Source organism: Barbatula barbatula (assembly GCF_947034865.1).
Source record: "Barbatula barbatula genome assembly, chromosome: 4".
NCBI classification, from domain to species: domain Eukaryota; kingdom Metazoa; phylum Chordata; class Actinopteri; order Cypriniformes; family Nemacheilidae; genus Barbatula; species Barbatula barbatula.
The window spans coordinates 28,530,626-28,550,113 of NC_136768.1; the positions used below are offsets into that span (position 1 = coordinate 28,530,626).

General features: G+C 41.1%; 3 protein-coding genes across 6 annotated transcripts; 1 reads left to right on the forward strand and 2 right to left on the reverse strand.

The window, feature by feature from the left end:
- Positions 1-440: 440 nt before the first annotated feature.
- On the reverse strand, positions 441-9,256 carry LOC306893500 (sialidase-4-like). The gene is made up of 3 exons (XM_079455357.1): positions 6,988-9,256; positions 6,604-6,859; positions 441-2,631 (listed from the first exon to the last, which is right to left on the reverse strand). Exons 1-3 carry the CDS (start codon positions 7,186-7,188, stop codon positions 1,793-1,795), a joined length of 1,296 nt encoding a protein of 431 aa, XP_079311483.1. The 5' UTR covers positions 7,189-9,256; the 3' UTR covers positions 441-1,792.
- LOC306893501 (WD repeat-containing protein 53-like) lies at positions 8,168-12,254 on the forward strand. Of its 3 annotated transcripts, XM_079455359.1 has the most exons (4): positions 8,240-8,350; positions 8,644-8,737; positions 10,095-10,590; positions 10,687-12,254. In XM_079455359.1, the coding sequence occupies exons 3-4, from the start codon at positions 10,096-10,098 to the stop codon at positions 11,257-11,259; spliced, it is 1,068 nt and encodes a 355-aa protein (XP_079311485.1). In that variant the 5' UTR covers positions 8,240-8,350; positions 8,644-8,737; position 10,095; the 3' UTR covers positions 11,260-12,254. The 3 variants fall into 3 exon arrangements, with proteins under 3 accessions (XP_079311484.1, XP_079311485.1, XP_079311486.1); XM_079455358.1 differs by lacking the exon at positions 8,644-8,737 and having other exon boundaries at positions 8,168-8,350; XM_079455360.1 differs by lacking the exon at positions 8,644-8,737 and having other exon boundaries at positions 10,169-10,590.
- On the reverse strand, positions 12,100-19,278 carry LOC306893502 (signal recognition particle receptor subunit beta-like). 2 transcript variants are annotated; one of them, XM_079455361.1, is made up of 7 exons: positions 18,882-19,278; positions 18,716-18,810; positions 18,559-18,636; positions 16,602-16,684; positions 16,368-16,504; positions 15,928-15,982; positions 12,100-12,544 (listed from the first exon to the last, which is right to left on the reverse strand). In XM_079455361.1, the coding sequence occupies exons 1-7, from the start codon at positions 19,117-19,119 to the stop codon at positions 12,334-12,336; spliced, it is 897 nt and encodes a 298-aa protein (XP_079311487.1). In that variant the 5' UTR covers positions 19,120-19,278; the 3' UTR covers positions 12,100-12,333. The 2 variants fall into 2 exon arrangements, with proteins under 2 accessions (XP_079311487.1, XP_079311488.1); XM_079455362.1 differs by lacking the exon at positions 18,559-18,636 and having other exon boundaries at positions 18,882-19,233.
- Between the last annotated feature and the right edge of the window lie 210 nt (positions 19,279-19,488).

Sequence of the window (19,488 nt, forward strand, 5' to 3'; positions counted from 1 at the left end):
TACATAAACCCAGCCCAGGGCGAATGTACTTTTCCAAGGTTTAATAAAGGTGTTCAATCTTGTTCCTGGCACAACAACGGTGCACATAAATGAATTACGCCATTATTTTACACTTTATTTCACTTACACATGCATCCCGCTCTTCGTCTGCCATGCTTGATTGTGATGTGATTAACGTGCGGTGAGGGTGTTGCGTCATTTCCGTTTTATTTGAGCAAAACTGCACCAAAGGTGCGCAGATCCGTTTTCCTTAAGTCCTGCGCCCTCAGCAGGTTGCGTTGCCAGGAGAGTCTCAAAAAACACACACACACACACACGTCCAACTCGATTCACACGTGAGTGACGATTTGTGTTTCCACTTTATGTCAAAGAGGTGAAATGGACTCAACCCCAACACTGTGAAACAGCTTTCAGTTACACAAGAACTATCACTGCCAAGTGTCATAAGCACATTTAATAACAGATAATCCTATCGCATAATGTCCTTATTCACTGTGTGTGTGCAGAGACAGAGTACATTCGATCATATTCATTCATGTCAGCTCATATAATATTGTATTCTAACAATTTAATGGGTAAATTAATGTAGGTTTCTGGGTTAGGTGGTGGTTGCTTCATCTGACAGAGCTTCTTCCACAGGCTTCTGGCTGCTATGTTTTAAATAAGCACCAGATGACGCTGTTCTCTAAACTCTCGAAGCTTTGAATCTTTTCCCGGAACCATCAGGAGAAAGCCTCAGAAGGTTTCATTTCCCCATCCCTAAAAGAAAGTCCCCAGAGCAACAAAATCCAGAAACCCACACGAAATGCTATAAAGGCACAGGTGAAGGGATAAATAGGAAATGGGACACAGGTGAAACCAATAGACATTAACAGGACACAATGCATTAGTTAAAATTGAGTCTTAAACCAAAACACTGGCAGAAACACAGAGCAACATGGCGCCCTCGGGTGGAGAGCTGAGATGTCAGCAACAGGCTGTGACAAATCCCAACATAACCCAATTTCCTTGGAAGTAACAGGACTTTCAGCCATATCATGACCTAATGCATAGAAATAAATGTCCAATGAACATAGTTTATTGAAAATATATTTCAATTAAAGAAGAAACAAATAGGTAGTTCATGCAAACTCAACTGTCATAAAAATGTGCAATGAAAAGTAACGATTATGTTGTATGCAGAAATGTATCAAAGTATTTATGTTTCACAAAAAGAGAAACTCTATAATCCAGCAGTTGTTTTTAGGGATGTACACATGACATCATGCAGACTAGTTGGCGTATATCACATCAAAGTGTCAGAGAGCAGACTTTTCGCTCATTTGTTTTCTTTCAATCCATTTGTTAACCAGTCTGTTGCTTGAAGTTTATTTGTAAGATCCTGTGTCTTTGTAGATCATAAACCTCTCTGTAACTACTATTCACAGCAATACAACTGTTCAAATATTCCAAACAGGTTGCAGAGAACGCTGCAGAGCGTAAACACTGGAAAGTGTAAAAGAAGTGTGAAAGACCAGAAGACGTGACAAAACCATTCAGTTTCCTCCTCCTCTCTGGTGCTCTCGCTATTGATTTATATACAAGAATTATGGCTAAAATGAAATGACACTGACAAAAAATGTAACTGGCCTTTGTTCATTTAAATATCAAGACATAACTGGAGATAAACATTTCGCTGATGGAGCAAGGCTGTGTTCAAAAATTACATCTGGCCTGACAGGAGTGCTTTTACTAATATCATATTAGAGGACGACTATGTGTAGTCAGGAAAATAACATTTATTTTCTTAGAGTCAGGAGACGCAGCAGCACTCCAACATTCTCTTTCTTTTCATAAGGCCTCTTGTTTTGTGCTCATTGCGGGGAAGGTGGTCGATCAGCTCGTGCAGTGTGAACATGCAGAAGGAGATCTCTTCGTAAGCTGTTCTGCTGCCATTCTCAAAAAGACAAGCAAAGACTGTGACCGCTGGGGCATTGCCAGACGTCAGCTCAACGTACGCCAGGTCCGAGTAGGCACTGGGCCCGTCGTATATGACCCATGGTCCTAACCAGCTGTCCGGGTCACGTGGCAGATGGCTGAGGTAAACGCCTAGGTCGCACCGGGCATTTGACCAAGTCGGGTGTGTATATATCACCCACGTTGGTGCGATGAAGTTCTCTGGAGACCACCTCTGGAGTCCCGGGGACGTCGGCTGTACCAGTAAATGTTGGGTTTGACTAAGCGAAGAGAAGGGAGCTGGAAACCCGATCACACTGCCCTGACATCCATTCTTGGGCTCCACTAGTTTCTGCACCAACTGGCCATCGCCAAAAACAGCACCCTTGTTAAAGCTAATAGCCTGTACCCGGCAACCCGACGAGCTCCGAGCGTTGCAGTACAGAACACTGACTCCATTTTCTTCATCTACAGACACCATTTGACATTCCACACTCTCAGGAGCCACCAACGCCTCCCCATAATGCCAAACCTTTCCATGTGTGTCGCTGTAAAAACAGAAGGAGTGAGCCGAGGTTTTGCACTTCTTGCCAAAGCAGTTTCTGCAGTCAATATGGTATGCGTAGGCAGGGATTATAAGCCGTCCAGATTTTAACTGCATCCCGTGACCTGGACCCACAGCAAAAGTGGCCCACTCTAATAGGGAAACAGAAAAGCAAAACCTTTGTTCACCATAAAGTTCACCAAATTAAAGAAATGTGAAAGGTAAAGCTTAGCTGTGGAATTGCTGAGCCATTAGCATCATCAGACTGACTTGTTTTCCAAAAGGTTTTCCAATGCTGGCTTATTCTAAATAAATGGTTCACAAACACGTTTTAACTGCAACGTAACTTTGTCTTTCCTTTTCTTTGACTAAAACCAATGCTTAAAATGTTTGTTTATAATTATTATAAAATAATAACGAACATGGGCGCGATTTCCCACGCAAGCACCCATGAAACAAAACGTGTTTATCTCTCTCTCCTGCGTTAATGGGAAACCGTTATATCTATAAATATATGGATATTTACGAGGGTGACATATGAGTTGTTTCAACCATGGGCGTAAATTTCATTTAACAGTGGGGGGGACAATAAACATAAAATGTCTTAAGAGCAATTTTTGAAGGGGACAAAAATAATAAAGTCAAAATTTTATAAATATATGTGAACACAGAGGAATGCCTTGCTAATATCATTATTGTAGCATGGAGACGGCATCATTATCATTTTTTTTAAGTTTCTTTGGATCAATGAAAAAGCATTTCTTTCTTCAAAACATATATTGAAATGTTTTTTAGTTGTTTAGAATCAAGCCATCAACATACAACCACATCTAAATGCTATCTCTGTTATTGTGAAAACGTATGTAGTATAAAAAACTGACAAAAAAATAACAGACTGACTCCTAAAGCAGCAGAAAATAATGTTTTCATACTCATAATAACTAACCTGTTTTCATTCCACTTGTAAAATTGACAGATCCTTCTGTTAATTGATGAGCCTGTGATGTTCATCTGCTGAACAGCCACAACTCTTAAAACATTAAAGGGATAGTTCACAAAAAGATCCTGTCATTTACTCACCAAATCTGTATAAATGTCTTTGTTCTGATGACGTAGAGAAGGATATTTGGACAAATGCTTGTGACCAAATAGTTTTTGGAACCCACTGACTACCATAAGTGAGAAAAAATGATTTGTTTTTGTTCTGTTGAACACAAAAAGTGATATTTTGAAGAATGTCGGAGAGCAAAGAGTTCTGGGGCACTTTTAACTACCATTGTCATTTTTACTGCAATGTTAGTCAATGAGGTCCAAGAAATGTTTGGTTACAAGCATTCTTACAAATACTCTGTGTTTAACCAAACAAGAAATGTTTACAGATTTGTAGAAACTGTACATCTTCAATTGCGACAGCAAAAATAATCAGTTCAAATAATCAGTATTTTAACAGAAAAGCATAAGTTGCCTCACATGTCGCAAGTTATTTACTCACTTTTGTCATCTCCGTCTCTTCTGACTGACTCTTCACCACCCAAACGGAGGCGGGTTTAAGAGTTTTAGAATCCAATCACATTACAGTTCGCCAGTTTAAATATACACACCCTACGTTTCCATATACATGCATTACGAATGATAACTTAATGCACAGAAACATAACGGAACAAAATGAAAACCCTTTTACACGTATTTAAAAATGAGCCCGCGGCGTGAGTTTTTTTCAAGGCGACCGTTAGAACGTATCACTTTAATATTTTCATGGCATTTTTTCTTTTTTATTCAATATATATAGAACTTGTAAACTATGTCATGAAACATCTGATATTCTGATTGTCAAATATATGTATATGAACGTGTTTTGTTGTTTAAACACTTTTGTAATGATTGCGTCAGTTGAACTAACAGTTTTACGGGCGCCGCGATTCAGGAGGATTAGTTGTACAGTTTCCACAACTAATTTATTAATAAATCAGCACCAACTACATTAAATATAATCAGTTCATTTAAAGCTAATAACTTAATAGCGTTCAACATCAACAACCACATGAGCTGAGCCATGTAGGCCCTACCTGGCTTGCGTGTCTACTCTGTGTAGCGTAATAAGATGAATAGGGAAAGCTTGCAGTGGACCAAACCAATGTTAGGCAGGGGAGGGGAAACTCAACAGTTTTTAAACTTAAAACACGTTCATTGCGTTTGTATTTTTTCTTTTTACACAATTATTTTAGGTATACATAAATATATATTTTTCACAATAGACAGAGAGATAAAAAAAGGTTTTTGGGGGGGACAACACTCGGATTGGGGGGTCGTGTCCCCGGGATTTACGCCCATAGTTTCAACTAAATATATCGGTTCAAACAAATCATTATGTCACAAATAGAACATTATTGAACATTGACGTGATGTTTGTTATTCACAGCTGTTAGGACATCGCAAAAGGTTGGAAGTTAACACTGAAAACACTGGGTAGGATTTGTCAGCTGAATGTGCGGAACACTTGTCAGGGAAGAAAAGGCAACATGTTTTTGAGCACATTCACACCCGACTGTAAATCACATAAAATATTCTCTGAATGCGCCACATGAAACATGGATTCTGTCTTCTGACCTTGCTTTTGATTTACTGTTGTGAGGGAGAGCGACAGTTCAGAAACCGACTGTGGCGAGTTGGCCCGGTCCCAATCAGCGTCGCCATGGATACAGAGGCAATCAATGACATCACCTGCCGATCGTCAGCCCCTGCTGCTAATTCACGGAGGATATCACTGGATCAACTCCAGAGACTGTATGACGTTGACCCTGTTTCTCTCTCTTTTCTCTTGCACCTGACGACCGGCAGAACCACAGACCCGCTACAAAGGAAGACACCAATACTCCCCCTCACGGGACCGAATTTCCCCACTGGCACCGTTTTGGAGTAGTTTGTTTTTGTTTATCCACGAGTGTTATTTAATTAACAACCCTCCGGGGCTGTGTTCACCCTTTAAAGTGTCTCGTGTCTTGCTCGCCACACCGACCTGTTTTACTTCATTAAAGCCACAATATGAAATAATTTTGTAGTGAAATATCCCAAAATCACTTGCACATTGTGATATATTTCTTGCAGGTGTGTACTTACATTATCCCGAATGTTGCCAAGAATGGGCAAATCCGGAGAAATACCTATTTTTTAAAATGGCCCGTCCCTTGTCTGCCTTGTATTTTTCACATATAAGTGACTTAGTTTCCGCTGCCCAGCACAACCTGGTTGATGTTACTATGGCAATACGCAAATGGTTATACCATTTGCCATACAGCATCTCGATTACTCTTTGGCGAGTAAAGGAAATGCAAAAAAGCGTAAACGTAGTTTACTTTTTAAACTGCGACTGTATGTCTGTTTTAAACACGTAAAACTGTGTATCATTACGCTACCACATCAATTGACAAAGTCCTATATCATTCACAGGCAGGGCAAAATTTTGCACCAATGCTTCCCTGTCAATTCAATGTGTATAAACTATGTAAAGTAAAAAAAGCTGTATTTTGCACATACTGAGAATGCTTGTATCTCCTTCTTTGCCCCGCCTCTCTGAAACACATGGATTTTTGAAAAGTGAGGTGTGCTATAATTGGCCAGTTGACCACTGCAAAGTGATCGGTCGAATACTGCAAGCGTGTGACGGAAATGTAACGCCTCTTACCATATTTGGAACACCAGGTTCCTCTTCAATGGTACTTACAGATACACCCAGCTAACTTGCATTTGCATTTGGGGCGGTCTTAGTCAAATCATACCACAAACTGTCTGGGTGAGTATTCGCTTTTAGATAGAATGCATCTTTTATTCCGAAACTTTCATTTTTTGCAATTTTACGTGTCTAATACATGCATGAGCAACTATAACACACCAAAGACACAGAAAAACACGTATTTGCGCCATAGGACCCCTTTAACTAATTTACTGTAAAAGTAACACTGTACTGAAAAAATACTGTGAAATGGGACCTACAGTAACAAACTTGCTTATATTAAACATGAACGAAAATGAACATGACGGTGGCTATATCTCTCATGAAAGACATCATTTCTGGAATATGAGAAGTATTGAAATATGCAAATATAGCACCCTGGAATAACCCTCACCTTTAATGGTGTCCCCTATAACTGTCTTGGTAAGGTCTGTGACTGAGCTCCAGGTGTCTCCCTGATCACTGCTGGACACAAAGCAAAGACGGGTCACGTTCTTCCCTGTTGTTAACTGGTAAGATTCTGAGGTGTGACCCAGAACAGCAATGAAAAACAGAAAGACGGTGCCGGTAAAGTCATCATAAATAGGACAAGGGTTCATTGAACGGTGGCCAGGCAGTCGAGCTGTGCTCAACACCTGCATGTCCTTCCACTGCCAAGAGAGAAAATCAGAACATGACATTAAAACCTAATGCTGTCCACGATGCACATCATTTCAAAACAGCGTTTTAGAAAGTCACACTGCCTTAGATTGCATTGCGTGACAGAGTCCCAGCTCACCTCCACGTAGCTTTTGTGAAAGGTTCCTTTGCGCATGGCCAGCAGATGCGCTTGATTGTCTGCAGGAGACAGTCGCTCTTCGCAGACGGACAGAAAACATCGGCAGCGAGGCAGGTAGATCAAAGCTGGTATACGATACGTCACTCCACTGGACTCCTTTTGGAAAAGCACAGAGCGTGCTGGGAAAGATTGAGAGGCCATAGCTCCACGTACCCGAAGAATAGTCAACACCACTCAAAACCAAATACACATGTCGGCTAGGGTTGGTCCGGATCTCACACTACACTTTTTGACTCGAACACGGAGGACAAGAAGCATTTGAGTCAGCTTTCACAAAGAAAAAAACAAGAGCGCACACACACACAACAGAAGGTGTGAAGAGTGTCTGTTAGTTTAACGCAGTGTGAAAATCATTGAGTCAATGTGCAGAGAGAAGACAAAGTTCAGCGTCAGCATTTTGCTCAAAAGGCTTCTGGATTCAAATGTGAAAACTGCCGAGCTTTGTAATGTTTGCTTTTTAACAATAGTGTTTTCATTACCCTATTTAGCAATAATAAACAAATCTGGTGACAAAAAATCTGAAGGATTTCTCGCATGACATCCCCCGTATTCACTTATAATCTATAGACAAGCACGCATTACATGTCCACAGATCCACTTGACCGTTTTTTTCCGGGGTTAACATTTTAAGAATGTTTTCAAAACAAGACCAAGAGGATCCTTACAACGGTTGAGCTGAGAGATGTGTTTCTCTGTGTTGTGCACGAGCTGGTGTTCATTCATGTGTTCACAGGTTTGACTCATCAGCAGCACACAATAAAAAAAGAGCAGAACAAACATCTTTCCTCTTTCGCTTTAGATCAATACCTTGTTACATTTATGCAATTCATTTCTTAGAATGGTTTACTCGTGTTGGGTTAGGTAATGTTGGTTATATTGCACTGCTAATCTGTAGAAAAGTAGTTGATTTAGGTTACAGGGTCATTGTTATGGTCAGTTATGACTAGTTCCCTTTCTGTCTGTCTCTCGACGATGTGTCGACAGAATGGGGTTTGAACTTGAGAACATATCATCTCTGATTGTACTTTTAAAAGGCCAATGAACTTGGTGAATGGCAGGGCATTCCAGTCTTCCCCCCCTTGCATACGGGCATAAAAGAAGATGGCGCGCTCATTCATTCACCTTTTGTTCCTAGGAACCTGCGAGGCCATAATGCTGAGCTATAAATATCTCTCTGATCCGACTGGACTTCTACGACGCAGAGCAGCGGACTCGTCCTCATGTGTGCAACTCCCTGGGTGTTTCCGAAGCGGACTAAAGTGTCTACAAATGTTATTTTTTAAGAGACGGCAAAGTAGCGAATGTAAGCGAAATATTATCTTAAAAAATTATATATTTCAAGTTTGGGTCATCACAGAGGGCTCTGAGGGTTCGCTACTATACAATCAATATATCAGTCAGGGTTTTCTCACCTTCATGTTATGTAGCGTGCGCGTGTGTGTGCTTTTTTAGAAACTTCATTACATTATTTCATGATACTTGTAATAATAGGCAATCATACATTTACAATGAATGAATGAGACATTTATATAGCGCTTTATGCCAAATGCATAAATGTAAATGTATGCTCTGCTATGATATCGTATTCGGACGCAGCCCATGAGCTCACCTGCTAACGTCACTAGAGTTGCGTGCAGAGTGACGTCATCAGCGGGCGACGCGGCGCAGGAGTGACGGCAGTTCATAACAGGTTTTCTTATTTCTCATTTTAACGATAACAACACAAGATCAGAATCATGCACGTGCGGGTTTACTACTTATTCAAGTGTCGATTTAGCCTGATCACTCAGTAAAATCTGCCACGTGTTTATAAACGTTTTAATGGCGGTTTATAATAATTCGATTTTGGCACGTGACAAAAAGATAAAGAAAACAAATGTAGATTTCTGCCGCGTGTTGACGTTAGTAAAGGGTTTGTTTAAAGATATCACGAATGCTGCCTGCACGCGCTATAAGAAACGTACCACGCGAGCTCGTCGCGTTCACGTGGAATCAGGGAGTCCAGACGATCAGCGGTTTAGACTGAAATGTGTCGTCCTGTCATCTGTCCAAAACAAACCACCGAAAATCGGATTATCCCTCACATGAACTATTCAACTGTCTTCATGATTCACTTTAACCCTGATAGCACACGTACATCCGGCAGACATCGATTTAATATCTGCATTTTCCTCTGCAAGACATCTGCTCTACATGTCTGAGACGTCCTGTAGACCTCTAGAAGATGTTTATGAGTTAGAGTGGATGAACAACAGCTCTTTCTAAGATGTTCAGTAGACGTTTTACAGATGTACCTGTGCTATCTGGGATTAGATTAATGCTGTGTAGGTGTTCTTCGTCATTATATTAGACCCGCACCCTTCCGTTTTAACAAGCAGCATTCTATATATATATATATAATTATTGATCTCTCACAGTCATTGTGTTTATTTTTCATCGCAAAGTTTATAGTTCTGATAACATTTCACTATTAGCCACACGAAATAATTTCCCAGTTATAATGATCCATTTTAATTTTAGTACTTCCCCTCATAGCACAATCCATCCGTTTTACGTCTATTTGACATCTGAAATACATCTGAACGTCTGTAATACGTCTTCTGGAGATCTGGAAAAATCTGCTGCATAAAAACATCTGCTGATTATCTTAGAAAGAGCTGTTGTTCATCCACTCTAAATCATGCACATTTTACAGATGTCTTCTAGATGTCTATATGAGGTCTGACAGCAGACATCTCTGAGACGTGTTGCAGATGAGCAAACTATGTACTGTAGATGTCTTGCAGATGTCAAATAGAAGTAGAGCGCATGTATGTGTGCTATCAGGGTCAGATTATTAGCATTAAATCGTGGAAAAGGATTTAATGGCCATTCCCAGACTCGAGTGTGATTTACATCATGTGAAAGTCAAGTCAGCGTGTGTTTTAGAACCAGGGCCCTTTGTAGCAGTGTTGTCACTAAGGGGTTTCTTGCCACCGGCTGCAGAACGTTAAAGCGTGCAGCCCTAAACATTCCCTCATGTTTAATGACATGTGTGTTTGTGTCAGGATGATGACGTCACAGAGATGGAGCGGCGGTCACGTGTCACCTGTGCTCTGTGCTGGTGTTTGTTGTGGTTCAGAACAGCTGATGGCCACCGGAGCTGAAGGAGGTGAAGTGACGCTGTGGAATCACGACGGATCACCGCTCTCTAAACTGCAGGTGCGTGACGATGAGGACATTACGAGTGTAGCGTTCTCCCCGTCGTCGCCCTGCGTGCTGTACGCCTCTCATGGACAGAGCGTCAGCGTCCTCGACCCCAGGAATCTGAAGACCACCGTGACTGAACTGCGGGATGTGGCGGAGGAGGAAATCAACTCGCTGTCTGTGAACGAGACGGGTGGCGTGCTCGCCGTGGCCGATGATTCTGGAGTAGTGACGGTGATTGACGCGCAGCTGGAGAAAGTGACCCGGACCCTGCGGAAACACATCAACATCTGCTCTTCTGTGACCTTCCGTCCTCATCGGCCTCAGAGTTTACTGTCTGCTGGACTTGACATGCAGGTAAAGACTAGCTGAAGACATCCCATAATATGTCTCTTACCATATGCTGCAGGCCGAGGAAATGATGAGGGTATTTTGTATTGTGTAATGCTGCAGGTGATGCTGTGGACTCTTCCTAAGGTGCGTCCGCTGTGGTCTTACGGTCTACAGGACGGGTCGGTAGAAGGCGCAGGGCAGATGTTTAATCCTCCGCTGGCACACTGCGTCGACGCCGCCTCTTGCGGTGACGTGTTTGCCTGCGCAGCCGAGGACGGCTGCGTGCATCTGCTGCGGGTGTCTGCAGACTCCAGGCTCAGAGGACGAAGCGCGTTTAAAGCTCACAGTCAGGGAGTGTCACAGGCGCGATTCCTCAACTTTATGTCTCATCCGTACTGGCTGGCCACGGGAGGGAATGACGGACTGCTGGCTCTATGGGACCTGAGTGTAGACGCTGCGGCTCTCGACAACAAGATGACCGCCCGCAAGAAGAGATCTAAAGCCCGAGCAAAGACTCTGAAATCCCAGGAGGAATCTGATTCAGAAATGTGTACAAAAGTTGAGCCAAAACTGAGTTTAAATCACCAGGATAAAGTGAATTGGCTGTGTCCGGCTGTGTTAAGGGGGAAGCCCAGTCTACTGGTGACGGACCAAAGTCCCCAGCTGTCGGTGTACTCGCTGGACAAGCTATAATGTCCATCCAAAAATCTTTCTCAGCGCTTTGAGCACGTATGTTATGATTCATTGTTGGAATGTTTGGTTGGGGGAGTACACAACTATGAAAAATAACCTAGACAGTACTAAACTTACATGTGGTGACATCCATACGTTTAAATCTCATTCGTTCTTGTCACAGTATTTCAAAATTGTATCACTGAAAACTCAACTTGAGCTTAAACAAAAGCATATGTGAAAGTTTTGTTCCTGTGATGATAACTGCCTTAAAATGACTTTGTTTCTCTACACCCTTAACTGATTTGGGGCCAGATTAATTTACACCAAAGCTACTGTGAGTCACTAAAGACGAGCAGTTAAAATGAGCTCTGAGAGGTGTGGACTGACCTTATTGCATATACATTTGTAGGAGTTTCCTCTGCTGACGCAAATTTTATCTGAGGAGAATTTAAAGGAATCTGGTCATTGTACTGGAATTTGTGGCTTTATTTAACACCCGAAAATAAAGCATGTCTGAAACCATGCGCTAGTTGCAGTACCAGATTGGTAGATTGCATTGGTTACTATGGGAATGAGAGATGCATGTTAAAAACCTCACAGGGGAACTTTATTATATGACAACTATTCTCAAAAGACGTGCCATAAAATGAGATTTAAGTTTGTCAAGTGTTGCCACATTTACAGTAAGAGCTCTTGTGTTCAGTTTTATTAGTTCATCAATTTATAGGTATTTTATTTAGGCACTTAAATGACACGTGTTTGTGCTTTTTGAGCATGGATAAATGATGAACTAGTTTTTTTGGCTGAACAACAACTTTATCAGGTCAAGGCTTTAAAAACCAATGATTGTCGTCAGAGTCTTAAAACTCAACGTTTAATCAAAACAGACACAAAACATGAATACAGTTTGTAAAACATGAACCTCACTTCAGTTTCATTCTGAGAGCCACATCAATGATTTTAACCTGCTGAAAACTAAAGCAACAGGAGATCAAATAAACATGCGGTTACACAACGTCCTGAATCTATTCATGTGTACACAACATTGCGTATAACAAATGTCTGAATGATTCCAGTTGTTAAAGGTTGAAGTCAGAGTTTGGCCAGAAACTTTTCCAGTGCATCAATATCAGCATCTCCATCTTCTTTACTTTCACGTGCATGGCACTCAACAAACTCCACATGATTAGTCAACTGAGAGAAGTCGAAATCTTTGCCCTTCTTCCCCAGAAACACGGAGGCAGTCCCCACAGGCCCGTCCTGAGACGAGAGCGCTGCTGATCGGGTGAGTCTCAAGGTGTTCCTGCGTAACAAAGACATTATTAAAAACATATCACTGAGATGAAGTGTCTAGCACCTTCTGTCTGTAACAGAATCATGAGGAGATGTGGAGCGTTTCAGCCGATGTAAGTATATTCATTCATCTAGAGGAACAGCAGGAGTACCCTAGTCTTATAGATTTTCCAGCCGTCACTAACAGTCCGATGGACCCTTTATTATAACAGCGTAGTTTGAGTCAGGGATGGGCCTGGAGAGTTTAGTTTACACCCTAATTATACACCGGAATCAGGTAATCCAGACTTTCAGGACAACTACCCTTCGTTCCATTCTGAAGTAATCATACCTTATATATATATAGTAAAAATATCTAAAAATTATTAACAACTCAAAATATATATACTTGACCAGGAAAGTGACTTAAACCAAAAAAGCATTTACTCACCCTCAAATTTTTGTTTTGTTGAACACAATAGATGTTTTTAAGAATTTGTGTAGCCTAACACTAACCAAATGTGACACGATTCCTGCGATAAGCAGTTTGTCTGTAATTAAATAGTTAGTTTTTGTGTTGCTAAGTCACTATTATAATTATTACCCAATTCTGACTGGCAATTGTGGAAATATAAGTTTACCTAAACAATACTAATTAAAGAAGGTTGATGGTTTGTGCAAATATCCTATGCTAATGTCAAATAAAGTGGCATTAACAAATGGCAGCCCTTGAGCAGTTTTTCATTTGATTAAATCAGGCAGAACTCATTAAACAATAATTGAACACAAAAAGTAAAGAATAATGTGGTCACATAGATGGCACATAGTTTGTTTGGATGAATCCGCATGTAATAAAGGTTTTGCAAACGCTGCATGTTGCGTTTTTAGTACATTTAAATGTATGCATTCAGTAGAGACTTCTACGTGTTTGTACAAATGGCTGATGTAGTCACTGTCTATATACACTCACTGGCCACTTTATTAGGTACACCTGTCCAACTAGTCGTTAACACAAATTTCTAATCAGCCAATTACATGGCGGCAACTCAATGCATTTAGGCATGTAGACATGGTCAAGACGATCTGCTGTGGATTTTCACGCACAACCATCTCTCGGGTTTACAGAAAAAAAAGAGAAAATTTCCAGTGAGCGGCAGTTCTGTGGGCGCAAATGCCTTGTTGATGCCGAGGTCAGAGGAGAATGGCCAGACTGGTTCGAGTTGATAGAAAGGCAACAGTAACTGAAATAACCACTCGTTACAATCGAGGTATGCAGAAGAGCATCTCTGAATGCACAACACGTCGAACCTTGAGGCGGATGGGCTACAGCAGCAGAAGACCACACCGGGTGCCACTCCTGACAGCTAAGAACAGGAAACTGAGGCTACAATTCGCACAGGCTCACCAAAATTGGACAATAGAAGATTGGAAAAACGTTGCCTGGTCTGATGAGTCTCGATTTCTGCTGCGACATTCAGATGGTAGGGTCAGAATTTGGCATCAACAACATGAAAGCATGGATCCATCCTGCCTTGTATCAATGGGTTCAGGCTGGTGGTGGTGGTGTAATGGTGTGGGGGATATTTTCTTGGGAAACTTTGGGCCCATTAGTACCAATTGAGCATCGTATCAACGCCACAGCCTACCTGAGTATTGTTGCTGACCATGTCCATCCCTTTATGACCACAGTGTACACATCTTCTGATGGCTACTTCCAGTAGGATAACGCACCATGTAATAAAGCACGAATCATCTCAGACTTGTTTCTTGAACATGACAATGAGTTCACTGTACTCAAATGGTCCCCACAGTCACCAGATCTCAGCACATTAGAATTTTATAGTCTTATTTAATTAACACTGCATTTAGGAATTTATTGTGTGTCTGATATTTGAACTGTGTTTTGACTTCCATAACCTTTTATGTTTTACTAATAGTCAATGTTTTCTTGTACAGCTGCTTTGTAACAATGAAAATTGTAAAAAGCGCTATATAAATAAAGCTGACTTGACATTTGGGATGTGGTGGAACGGGAGATTCGCATCATGGATGTGCAGCCGACAAATCTGCAGCAACTGCGTGATGCTATGATGTCAATATGAACCAAAATCTCTGAGGAATGTTTCCAGTACCTAGTCGAATCTATGCCACGAAGGATTAAGGCAGTTCTGAAGGCAAAAGGGGCTCCAACCCGGTACAAGTAAGGTGTACCTAATAAAATGGCCAGTGAGTGTATAGTAACTATTAAATCGCAGAATGGCCTATTTTTGTCACTGTATTTAGTAAATGTTAAAGCATGTCATATAATATATAACTATACACAAGATGAGATATCTATAAGGAAAAATAAAATCCCTGGTTTGTTGCTTTAGTCTGTTAGCTTGGCCCCGTTGCTGTGCTCATATAGAAGGCAGGACCTGATGAATTCCTTCACAACCTTGAGCATTTCATTAGGTTGTCCACCGCGGCAGCCTTATCGTGTGATAAACCGTAAAGACCTGCGACTCCACCAACACCTTTTTGTATGAACGTTTGCACAGTTCTATTTCTCCCTATAACTTTCCTATTCTTCACTCTTGTGTTTGCAAATCCCTTCAATCACTACAACCCATAAATCTCATGTCTTAAATCGTATGCAACTAAAAGTCTGCACACTCCATCCATGTCTTAAACTGCATTACTTAATCTTCCAATTGGTTTATGGAATTGATATCTGCCCTATACAATAATGATGTTTTCTCTTCCTGATTTGGCCTACTAATGTCAAATGATTGGAAATTGACATTACTACCTCCATTGTGCGACAACAACTAGTTCAGGTCAATCACCCACCCTGATTAAATCTACTCCGTCGTTTTTTTTATCGTCAGCCTGGATATTTCTTGGAGGAGTTGGATGTGCTTCCTCGAGGAGTGCATCGCTCCAGGCTCAGGTCTGCTGAGAGGAAGTGATGCAAATCAAAGGACCCCACGGACCTCTGTTTCTATCAGTCTCTACTCTCTTCTTTCTCCACTGCTAAAACTCAAAACTGATACTACCACTCTAAAATCAACAACTCGCCCCACTTTCATTCTCCCTTTAAAACCTTCTCTGCTCTTTTTGTCCGCCCCAAAAAAATGCAGAAATACGTATTTATATGGAAAAATCCCATCCATGGTAGTATTATTACAGGATTTCACTTAACCCATGGCCATGTGAAAGCCGCAAATGTATTACGCGGTAAAGGCATTTACCATCATACCGCCCAGTCCTAGCTACTGTATAACGTACAAATAATGTTCAGTTCGGTTTGTATTTCTTAAAACATCAATGTGTTGCCTGGAGGCACATGATTTATTTTGTGTTACCCTGACTCTTTAATGAACTTTCTGAACGCTTGAGCAGTGTTAGAATTGTGACAGACATGATACTCACAGCTCCTTCTCCAACTGCTGCTGAATTAATTTAGCTGATTTGGCCATAGTAACATCTAAAAAGAGAACACAAAATAATGAAATAACCAAAACATGAGCAGACGAGTTTCCGAGTTGTCAATTCATGATTGCTTTTCATGTCTTAGACATTCTGCGGCGGCGGGAATTGAATGAACTATCGCGTCTTTACATTGACTTAACATATAAATCACTTGCGCTTAACGCTTCATTCTTATCTGGTATGAATGCACAGTAAGACATTACTTACTCCAATAAATAAAAAGCTCAGAGGATTGTTCACAAAGCACACAGAGTTTCTGTGAATGAGGTAAGTGCTGTTCAGTTAAACTGCATGTACATTTATCTTCGTCACAACATGTGGGTCTTGTTTGGTTTTGTGGGAGTTAAGGTTGAGATGTGCACATTTATTGAAACGTTTACCTTGTTTGTTGCAGGCTACTAAAAGAGTTGGGCCATTTTTTGCTACTATGCTGTCCGTTAGGATCGAATAGAGAAATTCAGCCACATCTCTGACGTCCTTCTGGAAAACACTGCTGTCCACCACAAACACGATGGCTCTACATCACAACAGAAAGACATCTGGATTCATTCATGATCGGTAAAGTTGCGTAGGGAATCATATTTCTCAGCAGTATTTTGATCTCCATAACTCACCGAGCAATGGCCTTGTACTTCTCCACAATCTGAGATCTTAAACTCTCATGTCCAGGAACATCGATGAGAGTCCAGCTGGTGCCCTGAAGACACACACACATTACATGAGACACTGTATTCCTTTGAAATTGAAGATATTTGATATGGAAAAGATGTTCCACTGCTATTACTATGAATGCAACGCTCAATATGGCAGCTGTCTAGAAGGATTTCAATAGAGCCCATGGTCAATTGATAAAGACTAATCAATCAACGTTTATTTACAAAGCACAAAAACAAAGGCAGACCAAAGTGCTGTACAAGCAGATAAAAGTTTGGGGCCAATAGAAGGTGCGATCACCTCGATGTTTAAGTCTTCATCTGGGAACCATGAGTAACCCAAGCATATGGCGGCGCTGTACACGATCTCGTGAGGTGCTTGCTAACATGTGCACAAGCACAGCAGCTAAAGCAGGCTGTGGTATTGCTTTATCTGAAATAGCTGCCAGAGACTATTTCTAATCTAATAGAAAATGTTGTGCGGATATGGTGGTTATATTGTCATTTCCTTCAGACCTTTAGTCTGCACAAGTGTTTTAAATCCAAAACATGACACCAGTGGAGCAGCAGCTAATAACATGACAACATAGGAAAAATATGGATTTTCTTAAAAAAATAAATACGTTGTCCTTGTCTCACTATCCTAATGCTCCAAGACATAATTAAACATCTAAAATGATCTTCATTTGTTTAGGTTTTCTGAGAGGTGTCTCTTTACTAATACAAACGTGTTCATCGGAACCAAAGCGTTTGCGCGTCTGTGGTTTGGGTTTTAAAACACATGCAGGATTAAGAAAATAAAGTGCGGGACCGATGTTAAGAGAGATAAAGTGCAGGACCTGACTGATGCGAGTTATATGAGCTTTCCTAAAAAAGAAAGTTCTAAAAGCAGCTACAGCGGCTCCTGACGACATATTAACGTTTATGAAGCAAATTGATCGGTCTCAAATAATGATTAAATATCATCTGTACTCTACAGCTTCTGCGATTCAAACTTCGGATGAATATCAATCGCACCGAAGTGTCTTAACGTTACTCACGGTGGAAATGCAAAAAGGAGACTAGCAACTGTCTCTCATAACGGCCGTATCCATCACATTGGTGACCTGAATAATAAATATCAACGCCATTTTCTCTTTTACAGACACTGTGCAGTCGCACGGGTGCAAACATGACGTTTAGAACACAGATTCAGGTTGGACCAAGGACCAAAAAGATGATGCGGTTAGCTGCTTTTCTTGATTCTGGTTGGCCAAACAAAACCAGGTGCTGGACCAAAGACATTTCAGACACCCGAGAGTAGATGACTAAGCTTAAAGCACTCGTCAACAGACATCTCCAGAGATCAGTCTGTCAAGCATATTGTGCAAGTCTGCAATAGATGCTTTGCTCATCTACAATAGGGAAATTACATGAAACTGTCGACCTTACCATGAACGAAATTTAGTTTAGCCAAGGGTTTTTACTCTGGTAACAGCACATAAATTAACATTTGGTGGTTCTCTTCAGATTTGTAAAGCATTTGTCCTTTTTTGTCACATCCATAACGCATGTTTATTTGCATTAGTAACAACAGAAAATGTTTTCATAGACTGATGTAATGTGTTTAGACTCTACCAGCAAGGGTTTAGTCAAATATAAACAGATGGTTATATATATTCCTAACAAATTCATTCTCTGAGCATTTTTATGTCACGTCCATAACATTGGAGTTGCCCAATATTTAGTCTCAGAGACGTCTGCTAAAGATCTGGAGAACATCTGCTGCGTATGTTAGAAAGAGCTGTTGTTCATCCATTCTAAATCATACACGTCTCTTAGAGGTCTACAGGACACCTGACAGATGTACATGTGATGGAGTGTAGTATCAGGATTATATAAAAGTGTTCATATGATCCATGTGAACGTAAGAACTTACTCTGTCGTTTTTGCTTCTGTATGACGCGCTGCTCTCTGTAATGGACGTCTGAGTTCTCACAAACCTTCCTGTTAGTAACTGCAAACACACACACACACACACGAGATCTAGCATGTCGAATATGACATGTAACAACACATGTGTGACGTCAACTCACTCGTGTGAACAGCAGTGTTTTTCCAGAGTCACACAATCCCAGCAGAAGCACAACATTCCTCACTTTACTGGAGCCAAACACCTTTCCGAAGAACACTGCGCAGGAAACACATGAATGAAACGATATAAACACACACGCTGAGATCCGCAACGATGACGCTTCTTACCGACAGTGAGAACTATAACCGCAAGCGCCACAAATATCCCGATGATAACCAGAGGATCCTGCTTCTGTATCTCTGCGATAAAAGCGTCCAGCAGTGCGGGCGAGTCTGAGGAGAAATCCTCCACATCCAGATTCACTTTATCCGCCATGACTGACGCGTGCTCCTCACAACACGGCGGAAAGGATGATGACACGTGTACTTCAGCGCGCGAGCTCATGAATATTAAAGACAACGCCATGACGTCGCCTGTCCATAGACATATTTGATTATACTATATTGTATTTATTTTAATGAATAAAACCTTCATGTGTGTTCTACTGAAGAAAGGGGTTAGTGTGAGTGCATTACGAGTGGATTGGTTCATAGTCAGTGAGCTCTTGAGTAGGCGCGTGGCGCCGGAAGCAGACGGGCTGATGACGTCAGTTTTGTGTATGTGTGTCGTGTAAAGATGGCGGTGAGTGTTCTGTCGGTGTGTCAGTACTGGAAGCGCTTTGACTTGCAGCAGCTTCAGGTTAGTTTGTAATCGAACAACGTTACTCTTCCTAAATTCTCTCATCCCATAATAATTCATTAAATGCTTTAACGTTTCAAAAAGAAAAGTATTGTC